The following is a 16,160-nucleotide window of genomic DNA, read 5'->3' on the forward strand; positions in this document are numbered from 1 at the left end:
ATTTTTTCAAAATTCAGATTATTCAAGATCCACTGAATGAACTAAACCATATTTGAATTTGTACTTTCATTTTGTTTTCAATATTAAAAATAAACTAAGATGAATCTATTGTATTAATCAAACTTTAAAAACTTTCGACTCACCTCGGCACCTCCGAGAATCATATCGACTACCTTTAGGTAAAGATTTGCTTTTCGACTCACCTGAAATAAAGAAAACATATTCTGTTAAACATATGTTCAACAAAAAGGAATAAAATCTTAGCTGTGAATATTTAAATTAAATAAAGTAACGTGTTTCTTACAATATTTAGAAATTTCTAGAAATTCTCAATAGGCATAGACTTCAGTCGAAGATAACAAATTCGGTTTCTTATAATTAGGCAATACGAATACCATTGATACAACTATTATTGCCAATTATGTACCTTCCACCCTTAACTTCACTCGTTACCATTCTAATAAGGCATATTCGAATAATCTCTCCTCCTCCTCCTGATTTCGATAAAACTTTTCTGGTTTATAGAGTGGCTACAAATAAGGACCATGCAATTTTTAGCATCGGTAAGTTCAAGTTTAACGGAGAAAACTTCATCCCGGAAAGTTTCATCCCCCAGCGCTGTCTTGAAAAGTAATGCAAGTACAAAAGGGTTTTATAAAACAAATACTGTGCGCCTTGTAGCGAAAAATACCACGGCGAACGCATTTATGGCGTACAGTAATATGGAAAACGTATAAACAATATATACAATGTATGTTAGAGAATTATAACTTCGCCCTCAGAAAATCAAATTTATTAATTTTAATAAACGTAACATTCAACCAGGATCAAACAGAAATTAAGTTGAGAAATACTATTATTAAGTCCTGCGACGTAGTATGATTTTAAGCATACATAGTTTTCGCCTACAAGATGACTTTTAGAAACCAAATAGATCAAATCCAAAAGGAAATGTTTTAGGGCCGTGAAGATAATTAAGTTTCGTAGGGATACATGTAAAAGATATATACAACATATGTTGAATATATTCTACGAATAATATAAAAATCGTTTTGCATAAGCGCACATAACTTTCGGTTATATATAGCATGTATCTATTATATTAGCTTGCATCATAAATGTATAGCATCTGCAGTCTAAAGAATCTGCTCCAAAAAAAAAGTCCATTAATAAAAAGAAAATTGAGAACCGAATATCAGAGACTGGTAAGGTAAAAATTGAAAAGAAGGGCTTTTGGAGCGAGCTAGACGTCCTACACGGGCATCGGACCGTTAAACAGAAATCACCGAGGAATCAGATGTCGCGAAAGCTCGGGGCGACTGGATATGCGAAAGAGTTGAGGACAGTTCGGTAACTGAACTTCAATTACAGTGGCCCGTTTCGTCGCCCGGCTTTTTCACGACGACAGCTTTTTCACGGTGTGGCGCGCGGCATTAATGGACGTGTCCCGGCCATATCTGAGATCCACGCTCCAATTCCTTGCGACGTTTTGCGACTGCACCGGGCACGGTTACCCCAGCGGCGAACCTCGAGGACGTTCGACGTCGCGTCGACACTTTTGTCTAACTGTACTCGACGGGGAGTCGCGACGATTAATTGTGGCCTGATTAAGCCGCGAGGAAATAAGGAGTTTAATACTTTGCACGATTAGTGGGTGTGTTTGTTAACTAAAACTTACAAGTTAACGAACATTTATAGAGGATTCAATTAAATTTATTAAGATACTCGCGACTGTTGACGTGAATTCACGTCACTTCAAATTCTATTTCCTGGTTGTCTATTATCTGTCTTAAAAGCAACTATACAAATTATGAAAATCTTTTTATTTTAAACAATACATACTTACAACATTGATATTTCGAAACATATTTTCTAAATTGGATATTTGCCCTAACGATATATAAGTTTGCGACAACCAGCTTCAGAATTTCTTTCTAACTACTTATTGTTAGAAACGTAAAAAATCTGTCGGTCGCGACGGAAGCCTACCTAAGGCAGTCAAGGAAAGATCTACGTTTGTGAATTTTTTTGGAAAAACGGACATCTTTCTGGTAATAAGTTTCAAGTCATTTGGAAGAATGTTCCTCGGAGCATGTGTCGCAATTTTTGTATTTGAAAACATCTGAAAATAACAAAGTCGCATCAGCAAAGTCATTTTTGAACATTTGTGTATCAATCTGTGGGTGTGTATATCGAAAGCTGTGAACGTTCCACAAAAATATCTCGAAAAAATATATTTGATAACAATTTCATGTAACACCGAGATATATAACTTTTGTTTAAAATATTTTTGTAACGGATCGCTTTTTCTTTGCAAACCATTCTTTTTCTTACTTTCCATTATCTAACCACATCGATTTTGATAAGCTTTTAGGTCATACTTCGTCAACTACTTTTAGCCTTTAGAAACTGAAGGTTATTAATCACGATTGATTAGACGTCCAATCATACTTCTTTTCTTACGCTGAAAGAAATTGCACGCGTGAAAGTCGCTTTCAAATCGAGTTAAAATGGAGCACATGTATCAAAAACACTTCTAACTATTGCCCGAATTAAGACATTTCTTGATATTTTGAAAATGACTACTTATTTTTTCACTACAAGTATAACTTGTGTAAACAAATCATAGACATAAGTTTAAACTTTAAAGTGCTCTAATTTCGTCGATTTTCTTTGAATACTTTCGTCCGTAGTTCAAGCGTTAACCATATTCGTAACGAATGCAAGAAAATTATTTTTCATTGGTTCGGACTGCCATGAGGAACGCGATCGTGTTAACATTCTGCAACCCTATTCCACCTGGTATGACTTGGAATATCGTGCGTAACTTGTAAACAAATTGCGCAAGACAGCTGTAAATTTAACAGAATATTCTACATATACGTGGAAATAAGTGTGCCAAATTTCGAAAGTCTGTTTCAATTACTTCGACTGTGAAGAAATCATGAAGATCGTCAAAAATTTGGTAAAAACAAAGAATATCCTAAAGAAAGAATATCCATCCCTCCTACTACGATCACTCGCAGCTTCGATTTTCGATCACAGTGGCGTCTAATGCTATATTTCCTACTATCGAAGAAGATACATAGGAAGGCTCGATACTTCCCAAAGGATTTATGCGCATTCCCTGAGAGAATAACGATCAAGAAAGTTATCCTAGCAAAAGTAAACACGTTTGCTTTCAAGCACTTAACGCGACTACCGATCCCTGAATTTCCGCACGAAAGCGGCGATGAGGGACGACCCTAACTGGCAGTCACCAGAGGGAGGATGCAGGATCGATTCAATTAGCTTTATTACCGCGTAAAACACAGAGACCGATGGACAAAAAAAAAACGTCAACGTTGAGAAGTAATTCGATGTCAACGTTTGCCGTGCCTTAATTCCCCTCGAGAATGGAAATGAATTTCTACGATTGACGAGTTTATCTCGCTGCGTCCTTCCCTGGGATCCTTTTCCCGTTTCTTGCGTTGGACAAGAAGAGGAACGCGAAGCCGGCTGCCGCGCGAAACAGAGACGAAACACGAAGAAAAAGATGAACCGGAGGGAAAGAGAGCGAGTATCCACGGGTACAACTTAATTGCCGGTTGGCGGCTATTAAAACGACCGTATAATTAGGAGATAAAAAATGTGCTTGAAAAGAGAGAACGAGAACTGGACAGGCAATGGATCAATAAAATTGGCCTGTGCAGTGATCCTATTATTCGGCGCCACAATGCGCGACGCTGGCTTTGTCCAGGGACGAGAGGAACGCCTTTACAGCGGCTTCAGGCGTACTTCAAATCTGGCATTCTTGTCGTTTTCTCTCGATTTCGTTTCGCTTTTCTTCTTTTATGCCTGAACACGCTGTACAAGGTTTCGAGTGGCGGTCAGAGATACGGCGAAGGTATTTATGGAAATGTGGAAACTGGTAATGTTGAGGGATTTCTTTTTTCATATTTCCTTTTTGCAAAAATTGCGGTTAATTCGCGAGCGAAGATATGGGTCGACTTGTCCGCGATGGAAGGAATATTTCTGTAGGTTCTTCGTTTAACATGTGAAGTGCCACGCCCGGTGATCGGCAATAGACTTTCCGTTCACGCCGTGTCGGTCACTGTTAATTAACGATTTATATAGAATTTATAAAAATGATATTCTGTTGTCGGATATTAAATGGATCGAATATTATGAAAAATGTATCTAATTATCATTTAGCAACGACGAGAAAAAAGTTATACTATGATTAGTGAAATAATACTATGATTAGTGAAATAATACTATGATTTCTTTTAGAAAAATTTATTTCGCTTGAATCACTTTCACACGAATCTTATGCGACATTTCCGGTTAGCATTTGCCGTGTAATAGTATCATAAAATATTATTCGATCGATTCTACAGTGTACTGTGTTAAAGTAATAAATTTTGATACTCTAGGAAGTTTTATTTTGTATTCGTGTTGCGTGTAGACTAGGATTGCATAAATGCATGCAGGACACGATGCATACAGTTGCAGGTGTCCCGTGCAGCATTTGTAATGTCTAAAATGTTTCTACAGAGAACAGGTTAATCATTTAACCAAGCTTTCTTAAAAATAAATTTGACAAATGCTATAAGTATGTTATTTATTACATATGTAAAAATGTGGAGATAAATATCACTGTTTTTTTTTGGTTTTTAATGACGAGAATGCTAAAACTTTCAAAATATCAAACATTTTATATTTGGGATATAAATATGAAAATATCGTTCCATTCGATATTATTTTCTTTCTTTTTAGTTTTGGAAACGTTAGACAATAAACCAACTAAATATTTTGCATATTTATATGTACGCTAAGTTTGTAAATTATACTTTAAAAATTAAAACATATATTGACCTTAGACTAATGTTCTGTTTCTTTTTTTAAATTAACAAGAAATTAATATCGAACTGCGAAGATAAATTAATAAATTAAAATTCAGGTGGAATTTTTTGTTGATTTTGTTGATAGATGCATTGTATGTATCGATGCAATCTGGACTATCTGGATAACTAAAAAATATATGAGCTATAACGTTAAATTAAATTATAGCTTGCTTAAGACTGTTAATCAGCCATTATTTATTTACTAAATTAATAGGCATACTTCATAATAAAAGTTCATCTAGCCAACTACTATATCTAGTGCGATTATTAATATCCCTTGATGGTCCTCGACGTTGCATGTTGAACATGAATTCAAAAATAAATTCTTCTTCTTCGTTCTCTCTATTTTTTTTCAAACAAAATATGTAGTAAAATCTAAATTTAGAACCTCCTTTGCCAAGCTCAATGTCTTCAACTATCGACGATGGAACATGATTATCAAACAAAGGAAAATCTTTTTTTACTCAATAGAGAACAGTCTCTTCACTGAACTGATAATAATTGCATCTACGGAATATTATATTTTTATCGCGAAAATATGTAGAAAATGGTAGTCTACCCCCTCTCAGTGCTTCGTGTAGGTGTAGAATATATGAAAAGAATTACATTTTATAACTAATATTAGTTTCTCTCGTTTGGAACACTTTTCTATCGTGTTCAGCAATTACTTTTATACTGTAGTAATTACTCGACTCGCATGTTTATCTTTGTAAGTAATTGCGTAGTTAAAGCTGCACATTTTAAATCCTCGTTTTGCAACTTTCCTATTCATTTACATAGAAATGTGATTTAAGGTGTTCACAACCCGCGCGCTCGTAAACAGTATTTTATGAACGGACACTATAACATTTTCCATTTGTTAATGGAAGGATATTGTCCGAAGCAACTCTCGCTGTTTAATATTAAAATCAAATTCTGACGAACTCCAAATATTCATTGTGCGCTTAAATTCTCTGCATTTAATAACAGTTGAATTACTGGAAATGTTCGGTGTTGTAGTTAAACTTATTCAAAGCGGATTAAGCAGGTTGTCTAATTAAGAGATAAAAAAAATGTTATACTTTTTATATTTTCTTGAACCTTGAAACCTTAGAAACGTTAAGTAGAATAAGAATTTTTTAAACATAAAGTTTCATGTACGCATCGCGAATAACTATGCGTTTATCTCAACAAAATTAATTATTAATACATGACAGAATTCTTGGCGAAACATGAACAGAAACATGTTTGAAGTTTAAAATTAAAATATCTCCTAGTTTTCTCCTCAGAAAATATCAATCATCGCTTATTTTAGTGCTTCCAACTAGCCAATACCGATAATTAAAAAATTAATTAAAATAGGTTAACGATAAATTTGCCATCTCACATTATCAAGACGAAGTGCACGATACTATTTCCATAGTTTGCAAATAATAATCACAGAGATAACTTTTTTAATGAATTCGTTACAGCACCAAAACAAAACCTATGAATTAAATGTGGAAAGAAAAAGAACAGAGTAACGTACGTACGCTTGTAACAATTTCCGATATCCTGCGGCACGTATCGGATTCTCATGTTGCTGATGCACTCTAATTGGTAACCGTGCAGGCGGCTCGCCCTTGAGCAATTATTAGATCATCCACGAATAAATCTCCCGGATTGAAGAAGCCTCAAAATCGCTATTTCAGATGTCATGGCATCGTTTCCTCGCTTCACGTCGCTCTTTATTACGTATTGCTCGTTTAATCATGGAAACGGTGAAGTCACTACCTGCTATTGTCCTTCAATTACGACGGTATACGCAACCATGTTTTATTAACACTCTTGAGCAACTGCGAATAACTTTTTATTTCTCTCCGAGAAGCTCCGTCCCTCGTAAATTTTCCAGTTGCATGAAACTCGATTAATTTCTAAATCCTAGCCAGTGGAAAGTTTCCTTACCAATTAGTGTCAAGACTGGTTGCTACGGTAATTCGGTTCGATCGGTTTTTAAAACAATTCCAGTTCAAATATAATCTATTACTCAAACAGAAGACCGCGATGGATCGTGAGTTCGCGTAGTATCTCTAAAGATTCGATAAATTTTTCACGAGAAACAACTTGCGTTGCGCAAGTCTGTGCCTTGAAAGTTAATTCTTCCAACACTTTGGTGATTAGTTTATTTAATCGAGGTTTCCATAAAATAGAAGATTATAAAACACTCCGAGGTTTCGTCGCCTACATTCCAATCTAAATTCTGTGCAAGGGTGTTGATTTAATTACACTTTAATTTCTAATTACTTTGATCGACTTAAACATATACGAGTTAAAACGTTCGGATTAAACTACGGATTGATTAAGGATCTAGAGTCGCGCGAAGGCTTAGATCTATTCCCGTCGAGGGTCTAAGCGGCTACGGGTGGAAGAAGGAACTTCTCTCCTCGGCAGTAGTTGTCACCCAGCAAAAAGATAAATAGAGGCACCACAGAACAGAGACGCGGGATCGATTCACGAGGAGTTCTGCTCCCAGTTAGACAGCGAACACGATACAGTCAGGAATGAACTGCCGCGAGCGGAGGCTGTGTATGAAAGTAAATATTAACGCGGCCTCCCTCGGTTACGGTTCCAGCCCGCGCGAGAGATCTTGTAAATACGCCTCGCGTAGGTGCGAAAGCAACTGAACAGAACAGGACACGAGAAACGTTAGAAGTTGATCTTGCCAACTTGGGGGACAATTATTTACAGGAGTCCACTTTTAATCCAGTTTTACGTCTAAGCTAGTTGAATTTAGTTATATTATTTATTGAAGTTTGGTTTTAATGTAGCCAGGAACTTGAGCAAGTTAGGAATTCTTCAAATGAAATTATACAGGGTGAGGCACCTGAGACCGGTCACCTGAATTACTAGGCTGCTATTGGCGATAGGAAAAAATGCGTCAGACCAAAATTATTTGGTTTTGAGGGGCTAATCGTCCTATGTTACTAGTTTTTTGATAGGTGGAGGCGTCAAGGAGATATGAAGATCATCTCCGTTTTTTTAAATGGAACGGTATGTTTTTTGACTTACATTATGATAGAGTCTTTCAAGACGAATACAATGACCTATTGGGAAGGTCATTTGTGGCCTGGGTTAAGCCAATTATGATGGAAAATAATTTACTTTGAGGGTGATGGTCAAGCACCGTTGATTTATTTGTCTAACAGTAAGTTAAAATGTCTTTATATGAAGTAATATTAACAACCAGAGACTGCAAGGAAGTGTTCGACCATTTTCTATGGAATTCTCTTCTAAACCCCTTCGGTAATCCTTGAAAAATTAAAAAATGAAAAAAATAACACATTTCTTTAATGAACGAATTTTACTTACTAAACATATATATCCCTCGTAAAAGCCATTTCGGGCCCAAAATGGGACTGAAAGTTTATATCTACTGATTCATTTTTGTAACATTAATCCTAATATAAATATGTGAACAGAAAAGTTTAAGCTAGGTAGAACATGATTACATGCAACTTGGGTTCGATTATTTACAGAATTATTTCCTTAATAGAGTTACAACTTAAAGTTTCGATTGAAATTATGCTGTTTAAAGAATTTTATTTTTAATATACTTAGAAGTATAAAATATTCAAAAGTTAATCTTTTCAACTTCAACAGCTGTTCAATTATTTTCAGAAATGAACCAGAAATTTGATCTGATTAAAAGAAAACGTTTGTTACTTTGATTAATTTAATTGCAAAATGCTATTTTTAATTTGCAAAATGTTCTTAAATAAAAAGTTTACACTAGTCAAAAGATGATCTCCTAAATTTGGATTTAGTCATTTATACAAATTCACTCTTAATCGGTTTAAAAATCTAGGCTGATTAACGAATGGATTGAAATGTTTACAGAATTCTACTTCTAATCTAATTAAGAACGTAAGCTGGTTAACAAGTTAACCTTTGTAATTTGGGTTAAATCGAAGATAGTCGGAAATTTGTGACAAATATTAAAAACACGAATCAAATAGGATATAGAAGTGTTCCAGCGATTTTATACCTATTTATGGACACAAGTGGTCCTAACATATACAGTGGGTGTAGTATGTATTCGTACACCGATCTTTTCGATCTCTTCGATTTTTTATAATCAATGATATTTTAAATATTCTCGGAAGTCTCTAAGATAGATACAGTCCAAACAACATTTACTAGTTAATATAATTTGTGAAATTAACAAAAAAAATGCGCAAAAGTGGGTAAAAGTATAGAAGCAATAAGTATTTGTACGATTCTTATGACGAACAATTTACAGTGGAATTTGTAACATAAGCACATCAGTTTATTGCTTCGTGGGAACTAGAAAACATTAAATTTCCAGTAAAAAAAACTTAAAAAATACTGTAATAAAGGAATGAAAGAAGATCCTAGCCCGAATAACATCGACATTTATGATAGTTAATTTAATGCTTAGAAGAGTTACAATAATTATAAAATCAAAAGGAAATCCCACGAAGGAAGTATTATATACTTATAAATTAACGTAAATTTCTTCTTTTTTTTTTAACGAAATTTAAAAAATTAAACAGTTGTGCGAATACTTATTGCTTCGATATTTCTATCGATTAATTGTTTTCTTCTTGTTAATTTCGCAACTTATATAAATAGCTATTTTTTTTTTTTAATCAATCTAGTCTAGAGATTTCCGAGAATATGTAGAATGTCATTGTTTATCAAAAATAAGTTAATAAATTACAATTTTACATAGTATTTTTGGAAATTGATCGGTGTACGAATATTTTCTACACCCACTGTAAATGGTAGGGCAAGTTGGTTAAAATTCGATAGCCTTAAATCGTTCTACCTGATTCGAGCTCGTCGTGATCGGATCCACGAAGACAGGAGTGGAAACTGCGTGATAGTCGTCGACCACCGGGCGACGCGCCCTCCGTCGATACGTTGTGCATCTTCCAAAGTCGATTTCCTCGGTTCGAGCTCTCTCTCTCTCTCTCTCTTTCTCTTTTTCTCTTTCTCTCTCTCTCTCTATCCGTCAGGTAGGACCTAGGTGGAGCGTGTGCCGCGGCATTTTTCGCGACCTTGACGAGCACCGGGCTAATTAACAACTAATTAACGGGTAACTACGCGCGATCGTTAGGCGCAGCTCCGTTTTCGCTCTAGTTCACACCTGCAAAGAAAATCAAAGCCGTCGAGCGACTCTTGGTCCACGAGCGTCCGAGGAACGTTCTCCAATATGGCGACACGGAAGCTGAACCCATTGCGAAGTAGAATCTTTTGAGCTTCGCGGTGAATTATTATAATTATTTGGAATTTTTCATGTTGACATTCTTTATTGGCTGTCGTGAACTCTGGGGGAATGTTGATTCTTTTTTCTAGCGAGTTCCCGTGGTCAACGAATGGTTGGCTTTAGCGGATTTTAGTAAATAATTCGGCGTGGAGTCTTTATTTAGAAATTTGTGGTATTTAGATGACGTGATTGCGCGGTACGTTTCGTAGCTACTTTATGATTTTAGATGAATAATTATTTTATTACCGAATTAATGACGAGTATCTTATGAGTATGTTATTTTATTTTCTTATGAAAAATAGCTGATAAACATATAGTAAGTTATTTCATTTAAACCTTGCTTTTTACTTTAGACGTCTAAATAAATGATTCTTTTCAATTTACTTCCCGCCGGCGCGGATTTTCAGTGTCAAATAACAATATTAGCACGAAAAATCATTTTTTTCAAAGTCGTCAGATTGATGCAATAATTTAGAGATATCATAATATAACGGTTCGGATTAAGGATTAATTTGTTCGGGTGTCCAGTGTTTACAATGTGTACAATTCACTAAACGAACAAGCAGACAAGTTAAAAGACAAATCGAATACCAACAACACTTCTTCTCAATTATCACGAAAGAATTTCTGGTTCACATTTACCTAACTAGTTCATTGACATGGAACATATAATAAATGTAACTTTCTTGGTTTTATAGTAACATTTCACTAAAAGTTATCCAACTATTTCGTTTCTTAACACTAATCCTCGTTCAATTAATTTAAAATAAACGACAACACCATGTTTGCTTGAAAACCATATAAGTAGCACTCAATCTAATCGCTTTTATTATTTTCCGCCATAATATTTCAATCGTTCCTTTCTAAAACTCAAAGTTTAATAACGAAAATTAAATACATCTTTTAATTCAATACAAGTTACAGTTACACAAATTCCTATCAATATTCCCCACCATAATATTCAAGAATTTTTCCATTCCAAAACCTAAACTTTAACGATGAAGACACTAAATAAAGTTTATTAATTCAACACCTGGATGTCAATCGAATAAAACAAACAGTGCGTTATTACGCAATCCCAGTGTCTGGTCGAATTAGACCGTGCCATTAATAAACAATCAATCACTGATCGTTGCGTAACTCTTTCATAGCAAATATCTCTCTCCCTCTTTCTAGTTCTGTTATTCGTTTCGCGTAGCTCTTCCCAGCAATTCATCGAGCATTAATCAACGCTGCATAACGCGGGGTCTTTACAATTTCTTTTTCGCCAGTTATTCCCGCACCTGTCCGGGGTTTACACGGGCGCCGTGTATGGCGAATCGAAAGTGTAACCCCCGGATGAAAGTTTTCCTTTATGGCCACGTATATGGGAATCGTGGACACTATAGGAAAAGAGCTCAAGGAACCGGCGACCTACGAGAAATAAATCACCGGAGCCTCGCGGCCCACAATTTGCGGGGCCATCTGGTAGAAAACCACGTTGCACAATGAAGTGTGCGTCGAAAGAACGGTTTGGACGTTTATGGCTGCGTGCACGGCAACGCGGAATAGAGAAATGCTTCGATAGCCTTCCACGACAACCGGACGACAAGTGAGGAAATGTTGTCTGAAGATAACGAACCGTAATGTGGTAACTGCCATTATCTGCTTGGATATCTTCTTTAAATCCTTTGGGGAATTGAACGCGTTGGGTACCTCCTTTAAGGTTACGAATTTAATGTGGTATAGTATGATAATGTATTAAAATAACCAGGACAGTCAATTTGACGCGTGTACTTTAAGAAACAATTTTACTGATAAATTCGTTTGTTTCTCTTCCCCCCAGTTGAAATAGTACAGTTACACATATACATGTATGTATGTATATAATATATATGCATGTAATTATATACATGTATGTATATATATAATATATATGCATGTAATTATATACATGTATGTATGTATATAATATATATACATGAAATTATATACATGTATGTATATAATATATATGCACTCACTGGTAGTTCTAATATCCAAGCCATACATACTATACATATGCACTGTATCTTCGAAGATGTAGAGGAAAGAGTCATATCGATTAATTAATATGTATTAATGTGTATTTGTTCCACAAGAAGAATTTCCAAAAAATTTCTCATCAGTGCCTGACTGTAAAGGCACCTATAACTATTTATTGCAGAGAAAATAGAGGTTTGAACAGAATTTATGAAAAAAGGAAGTGACTACTTCGGCTAATTCCTGATACTGTAAAAAATTATATATAAATTATGGTCAAACAGCGTCGTCTTGCTAGAAACAGCAATATCAGAAAACAAAATATAAATAAATACAACAATCATAAATCTGAATCATTTTTAAAAGTTGTACTACATTCATAAGATACTATTTTCACGTAGAATCGCAATCAAATTCAATTATTGCCCCGTAAAATATGGAAAGCAAAGGTATAAAATGCCTCGGAAGAAATATAATACTTCTCCACAGTTCAGACAACTTGCATTTATCCGCGTCACTCACAGCCAAACTAAGCTGCTTCGTTTACAATGCTATTAAACGTAATAATTCTCTTAAACGAGAAAGAAAAATAATTTTTCAGCGTTGTAGCGTCCGTACAATTTGCCCGTGGAAACGAGAAACTACATGCATCTACGCCCCATCGTACTCTCGCAACCATTTTGTATGTGTGCGCGGGCTCACTATTGGTTAAACATATAATTTATGCTCGCGTTGCTCGCCGGCTTGTAGGTTCGTTTATGCACGCGCCGCAGCTCGTAGGTGTGCGTGGGCGTGGTGCACTTTTTAAATAGGCCGCCAGACTAGCTCGTAATTAAAGACTGAAAGGGAGAAAGATAAGTTTCGATTTCAACTCTCGAGGCATCGCGGTATCTTCCTCTCCAGTCATGCAACCGGTTGCTCGATTGAACGATGCAAAAATAACGTTTCCAACACGCACTGCTACGGTATTATAAGAAACTATAATTGGAAACTATACTTTCAGCCAAAATTGGTACTAATGAAAATTGTATGAAAAATTTACTAACATAATATTTCCATAAATAAACAATAAACAAACAACATATACTCAGAGAAATAAAATATCTTGTTTTAATTAGTTAGCACTTAGATTAGTCGCTCGGAAGAAATATTATGTTTCAGTTCTTGAAAGAGTTTAATTTGTTTTACAAATTTTAGAGGAGCTACGATTCTTCCTTCAAATCTGTTAACTTATATTTGATACGGGAGAAATGAATATCGAAGGGCAATATATTAATAGATTAAAGGAAACCAGTGAGTAAATAATTCAGAGTAAGTTACATATTTTTTACTGTTTGTCTGATACATATTTTCAGATACTGCTCTAAATGAAAACAATTTATGAATTTCTTTAAAGCATTATTTTCGTCCAAAGTTTGAAGCAAGACCTAAATTTAAAATATGTTCAATCGAGAAAATTTAACTGCCAATTAGAATAACTAAATTTGTAAAAACTATACTATACGTTGCTTTCCTTAGCGAGTATAACAAATAACTTAAGCAAAATTGAGCTTATTCGAATTATGGTTTATTATGATCCAATCTTATGGGTGATATGTTGAAACAAAAGTTCACTTCTTCGAAATAATCAAATAATTTAAATAAAAATAATATGTATATTCTTCATACAATTTGCATACAGTTACAATTTTACCATCACTTTCAATGAGAAGTAAATATTACCCTGCTTACATAATATTTCATAACAATGTTCAGTAATATTTATGAGACTTTCGAACCGTATAACCGCTCCTATTGGCTATTGCATTATTCAACAGTCGTATATCATACGATACCATAATACGACAAGAGAAATAATTATATTTACCACCACAATTTAGAAGAACAAGTAAATACTAGGTAATCGAGCAATATTGTTACATTTCTCTCCTAATTGAGCAGAAGAATAATTATTAATCACAAATGTTCATAATTGCTCGATAATAGTATGCAATTCGAATCCATTACCATATCTAAAAGGATCTTTAAATTCGTTTACTAAAAATAGCTCAGTCGCAATGCATGCAATGCAACTCAAAAAGTATAATATTTCATTTGGAGCAAAATAAAATTTTCATTTCATTAAAATGTTAGTAATAATAATGTTAACCCTACGAGGCACACAATTTTAACGTGAAATCTTTCGACGAGTCTCGCACACAAACGAATGAAAAACGTTCAATAAAATATTGATGCTAAACAAAAGGTGGTCTAATTTCTAACCCCCCTAATCCAAAAGAGTTACACAGAAGCAACTACCAATTAGATTCTAATAATTTGCATTTAATCTGGAATATTTTGTTGTACAGAAATTTAGTCGATTCCATGAAACACTTTTCACTTAATGATTTATGTTTATCAACAGCGCTGGTTGTTCACGGAGCTTCCGTTTTTCGTTCCATTAAATTCGGCCGTGAAACTCGAAGGACTCTGATATAACGCCACGGAAATGATATTCGCATGAAACCACCTGTTGCTCGTAAACTTCAGTTTCCATGAAGCGACCACGCGGCGCAGCAGGAAGGCGCGAGAAACACGAGTCCCGCTCGCGAGAATCGGCGCTCGTTAATTTCCACGGGCTAATTAACGATCCGAATAATTTACGCCGAATGAAATATTAATTAGGCCCGAGATGACGCTGGTCCTCGAGTGTCTAGCGGAACAAGAAATAACAAAATAAAAAGAATGGAAATCATTTCCCACGTTAATACGTGGCAAAAATAGAATGATCGGTTGGAATGTTTGTTTTGGTTTTATGCTGTAATGGCTTTTAGCATTTCTCGTTTCAGATACGTCGATGGGAAACTGGTCGTGTGGATGGGAATTATTTAATGATAATGGCTGTACAAGAACGAGACGATGATGGTGTGAATTAATTTTGAATTAATTCGGAATCAATTTTACTCCATTTGGCGAAATTGATGGCTTCTAATGATGAAAATAAACTTGAGAAAGTGAGTGTTGGAATTTAATGGTATTCTACAACTTTTAAAATATTCAAGACTTGGATACTATCAGAGATTGTAAATGCAATTAAGACTTGAAAAAAAAAAACCGAAATTTTCCCAATATTATACTTTAAAGACTTGCAAGACATCAAGCTTTTTATTCTATTGAAGAATAAGTATTCAAGATCTCTAAAATATTTCAGACATTTTAAATAATGCACATTTACTAAATATTTAATACTTTTAAATTAATCAAGATTAAATGATCTACATTCATTGAGATACCTTTTGTTCATTGGAATACCTATTTCTAACTTTTCAAATAATACAGGTTTTAAAAGATAATCGAGACTACGAACAGCTCAGATTTATCAAGTAGTCAACACTTTTCAGATGTTCTAGAGTTTAAAAACATTCAAGAATTTTAAAATAGTTTAGATTCAGTAAATAACAAGACATTCAAGACAGTTTAGATTTAACTAAATGTTCGCCATTATTAAAAATATCATATTAAAGAAATGTACAATACTGTAAACATATTCCAGACTATCGGAATATTTTGAAAACTGTAAAGTCTACTTTAACTTCAATACAGACCGAAATTGTCTCAAAAACACCATATTCCTGCCCTAGTTCGATATCGACAAGCGCGTTAAAGTCCCACGAGTAATCATTCGTCGTAATTGCGTGCTGATTCGCACGTCCAGAAACGAGTTACGTAAATTTCCTTCGCAAAGCACGCGATACAATGTCCAACGCAGAGGACCTTGCTGAAGTCGTCAATTTCTTCAACGATACATTCCGTTCGGTCACGCGTTATTAACCCATCGTAAATCTTATCAGCCACAGAAACCGTTGTTATATTTCCCCGTCGAGCTTTTCACTATTTCCTCGATCATCTGAAACCTGGTTCGTTAATCACTCCCTGGGAAACAAGAGCCTTTTAAACTTGCAAACAATTTTGAAAACTATTAGATATATTCCTCGTGATTAGACTGCGGATCTTTGTGCGAAATAACATCTTCGCGAACGTGCCTA

General features: G+C 34.9%; 1 protein-coding gene across 4 annotated transcripts in view; it reads right to left on the reverse strand.

Annotated features, from left to right (window-relative positions):
• LOC128881096 (disabled homolog 2-interacting protein) overlaps nt 1–16,160 on the reverse strand; it is a 161,027-nt gene that overhangs the window by 117,623 nt on the left and 27,244 nt on the right. Inside the window, exons 3-4 of one of the 4 annotated variants that reach the window (XM_054131819.1) lie at nt 9,694–10,014; nt 144–203 (exon numbers count right to left, since the gene is read on the reverse strand). In XM_054131819.1, the coding sequence (XP_053987794.1) occupies nt 144–203; nt 9,694–9,796 (163 nt within the window). In that variant the 5' untranslated portion in view covers nt 9,797–10,014. Of the gene's footprint in view, nt 1–143; nt 204–6,397; nt 6,634–9,693; nt 10,015–16,160 lie in introns of those variants that run through there. The other 3 variants (XM_054131820.1, XM_054131822.1, XM_054131821.1) reach the window with 3 other exon arrangements.

The sequence above is a fragment of the Hylaeus volcanicus genome, chromosome 8 (genome assembly GCF_026283585.1).
Source record: "Hylaeus volcanicus isolate JK05 chromosome 8, UHH_iyHylVolc1.0_haploid, whole genome shotgun sequence".
NCBI lineage: Eukaryota > Metazoa > Arthropoda > Insecta > Hymenoptera > Colletidae > Hylaeus > Hylaeus volcanicus.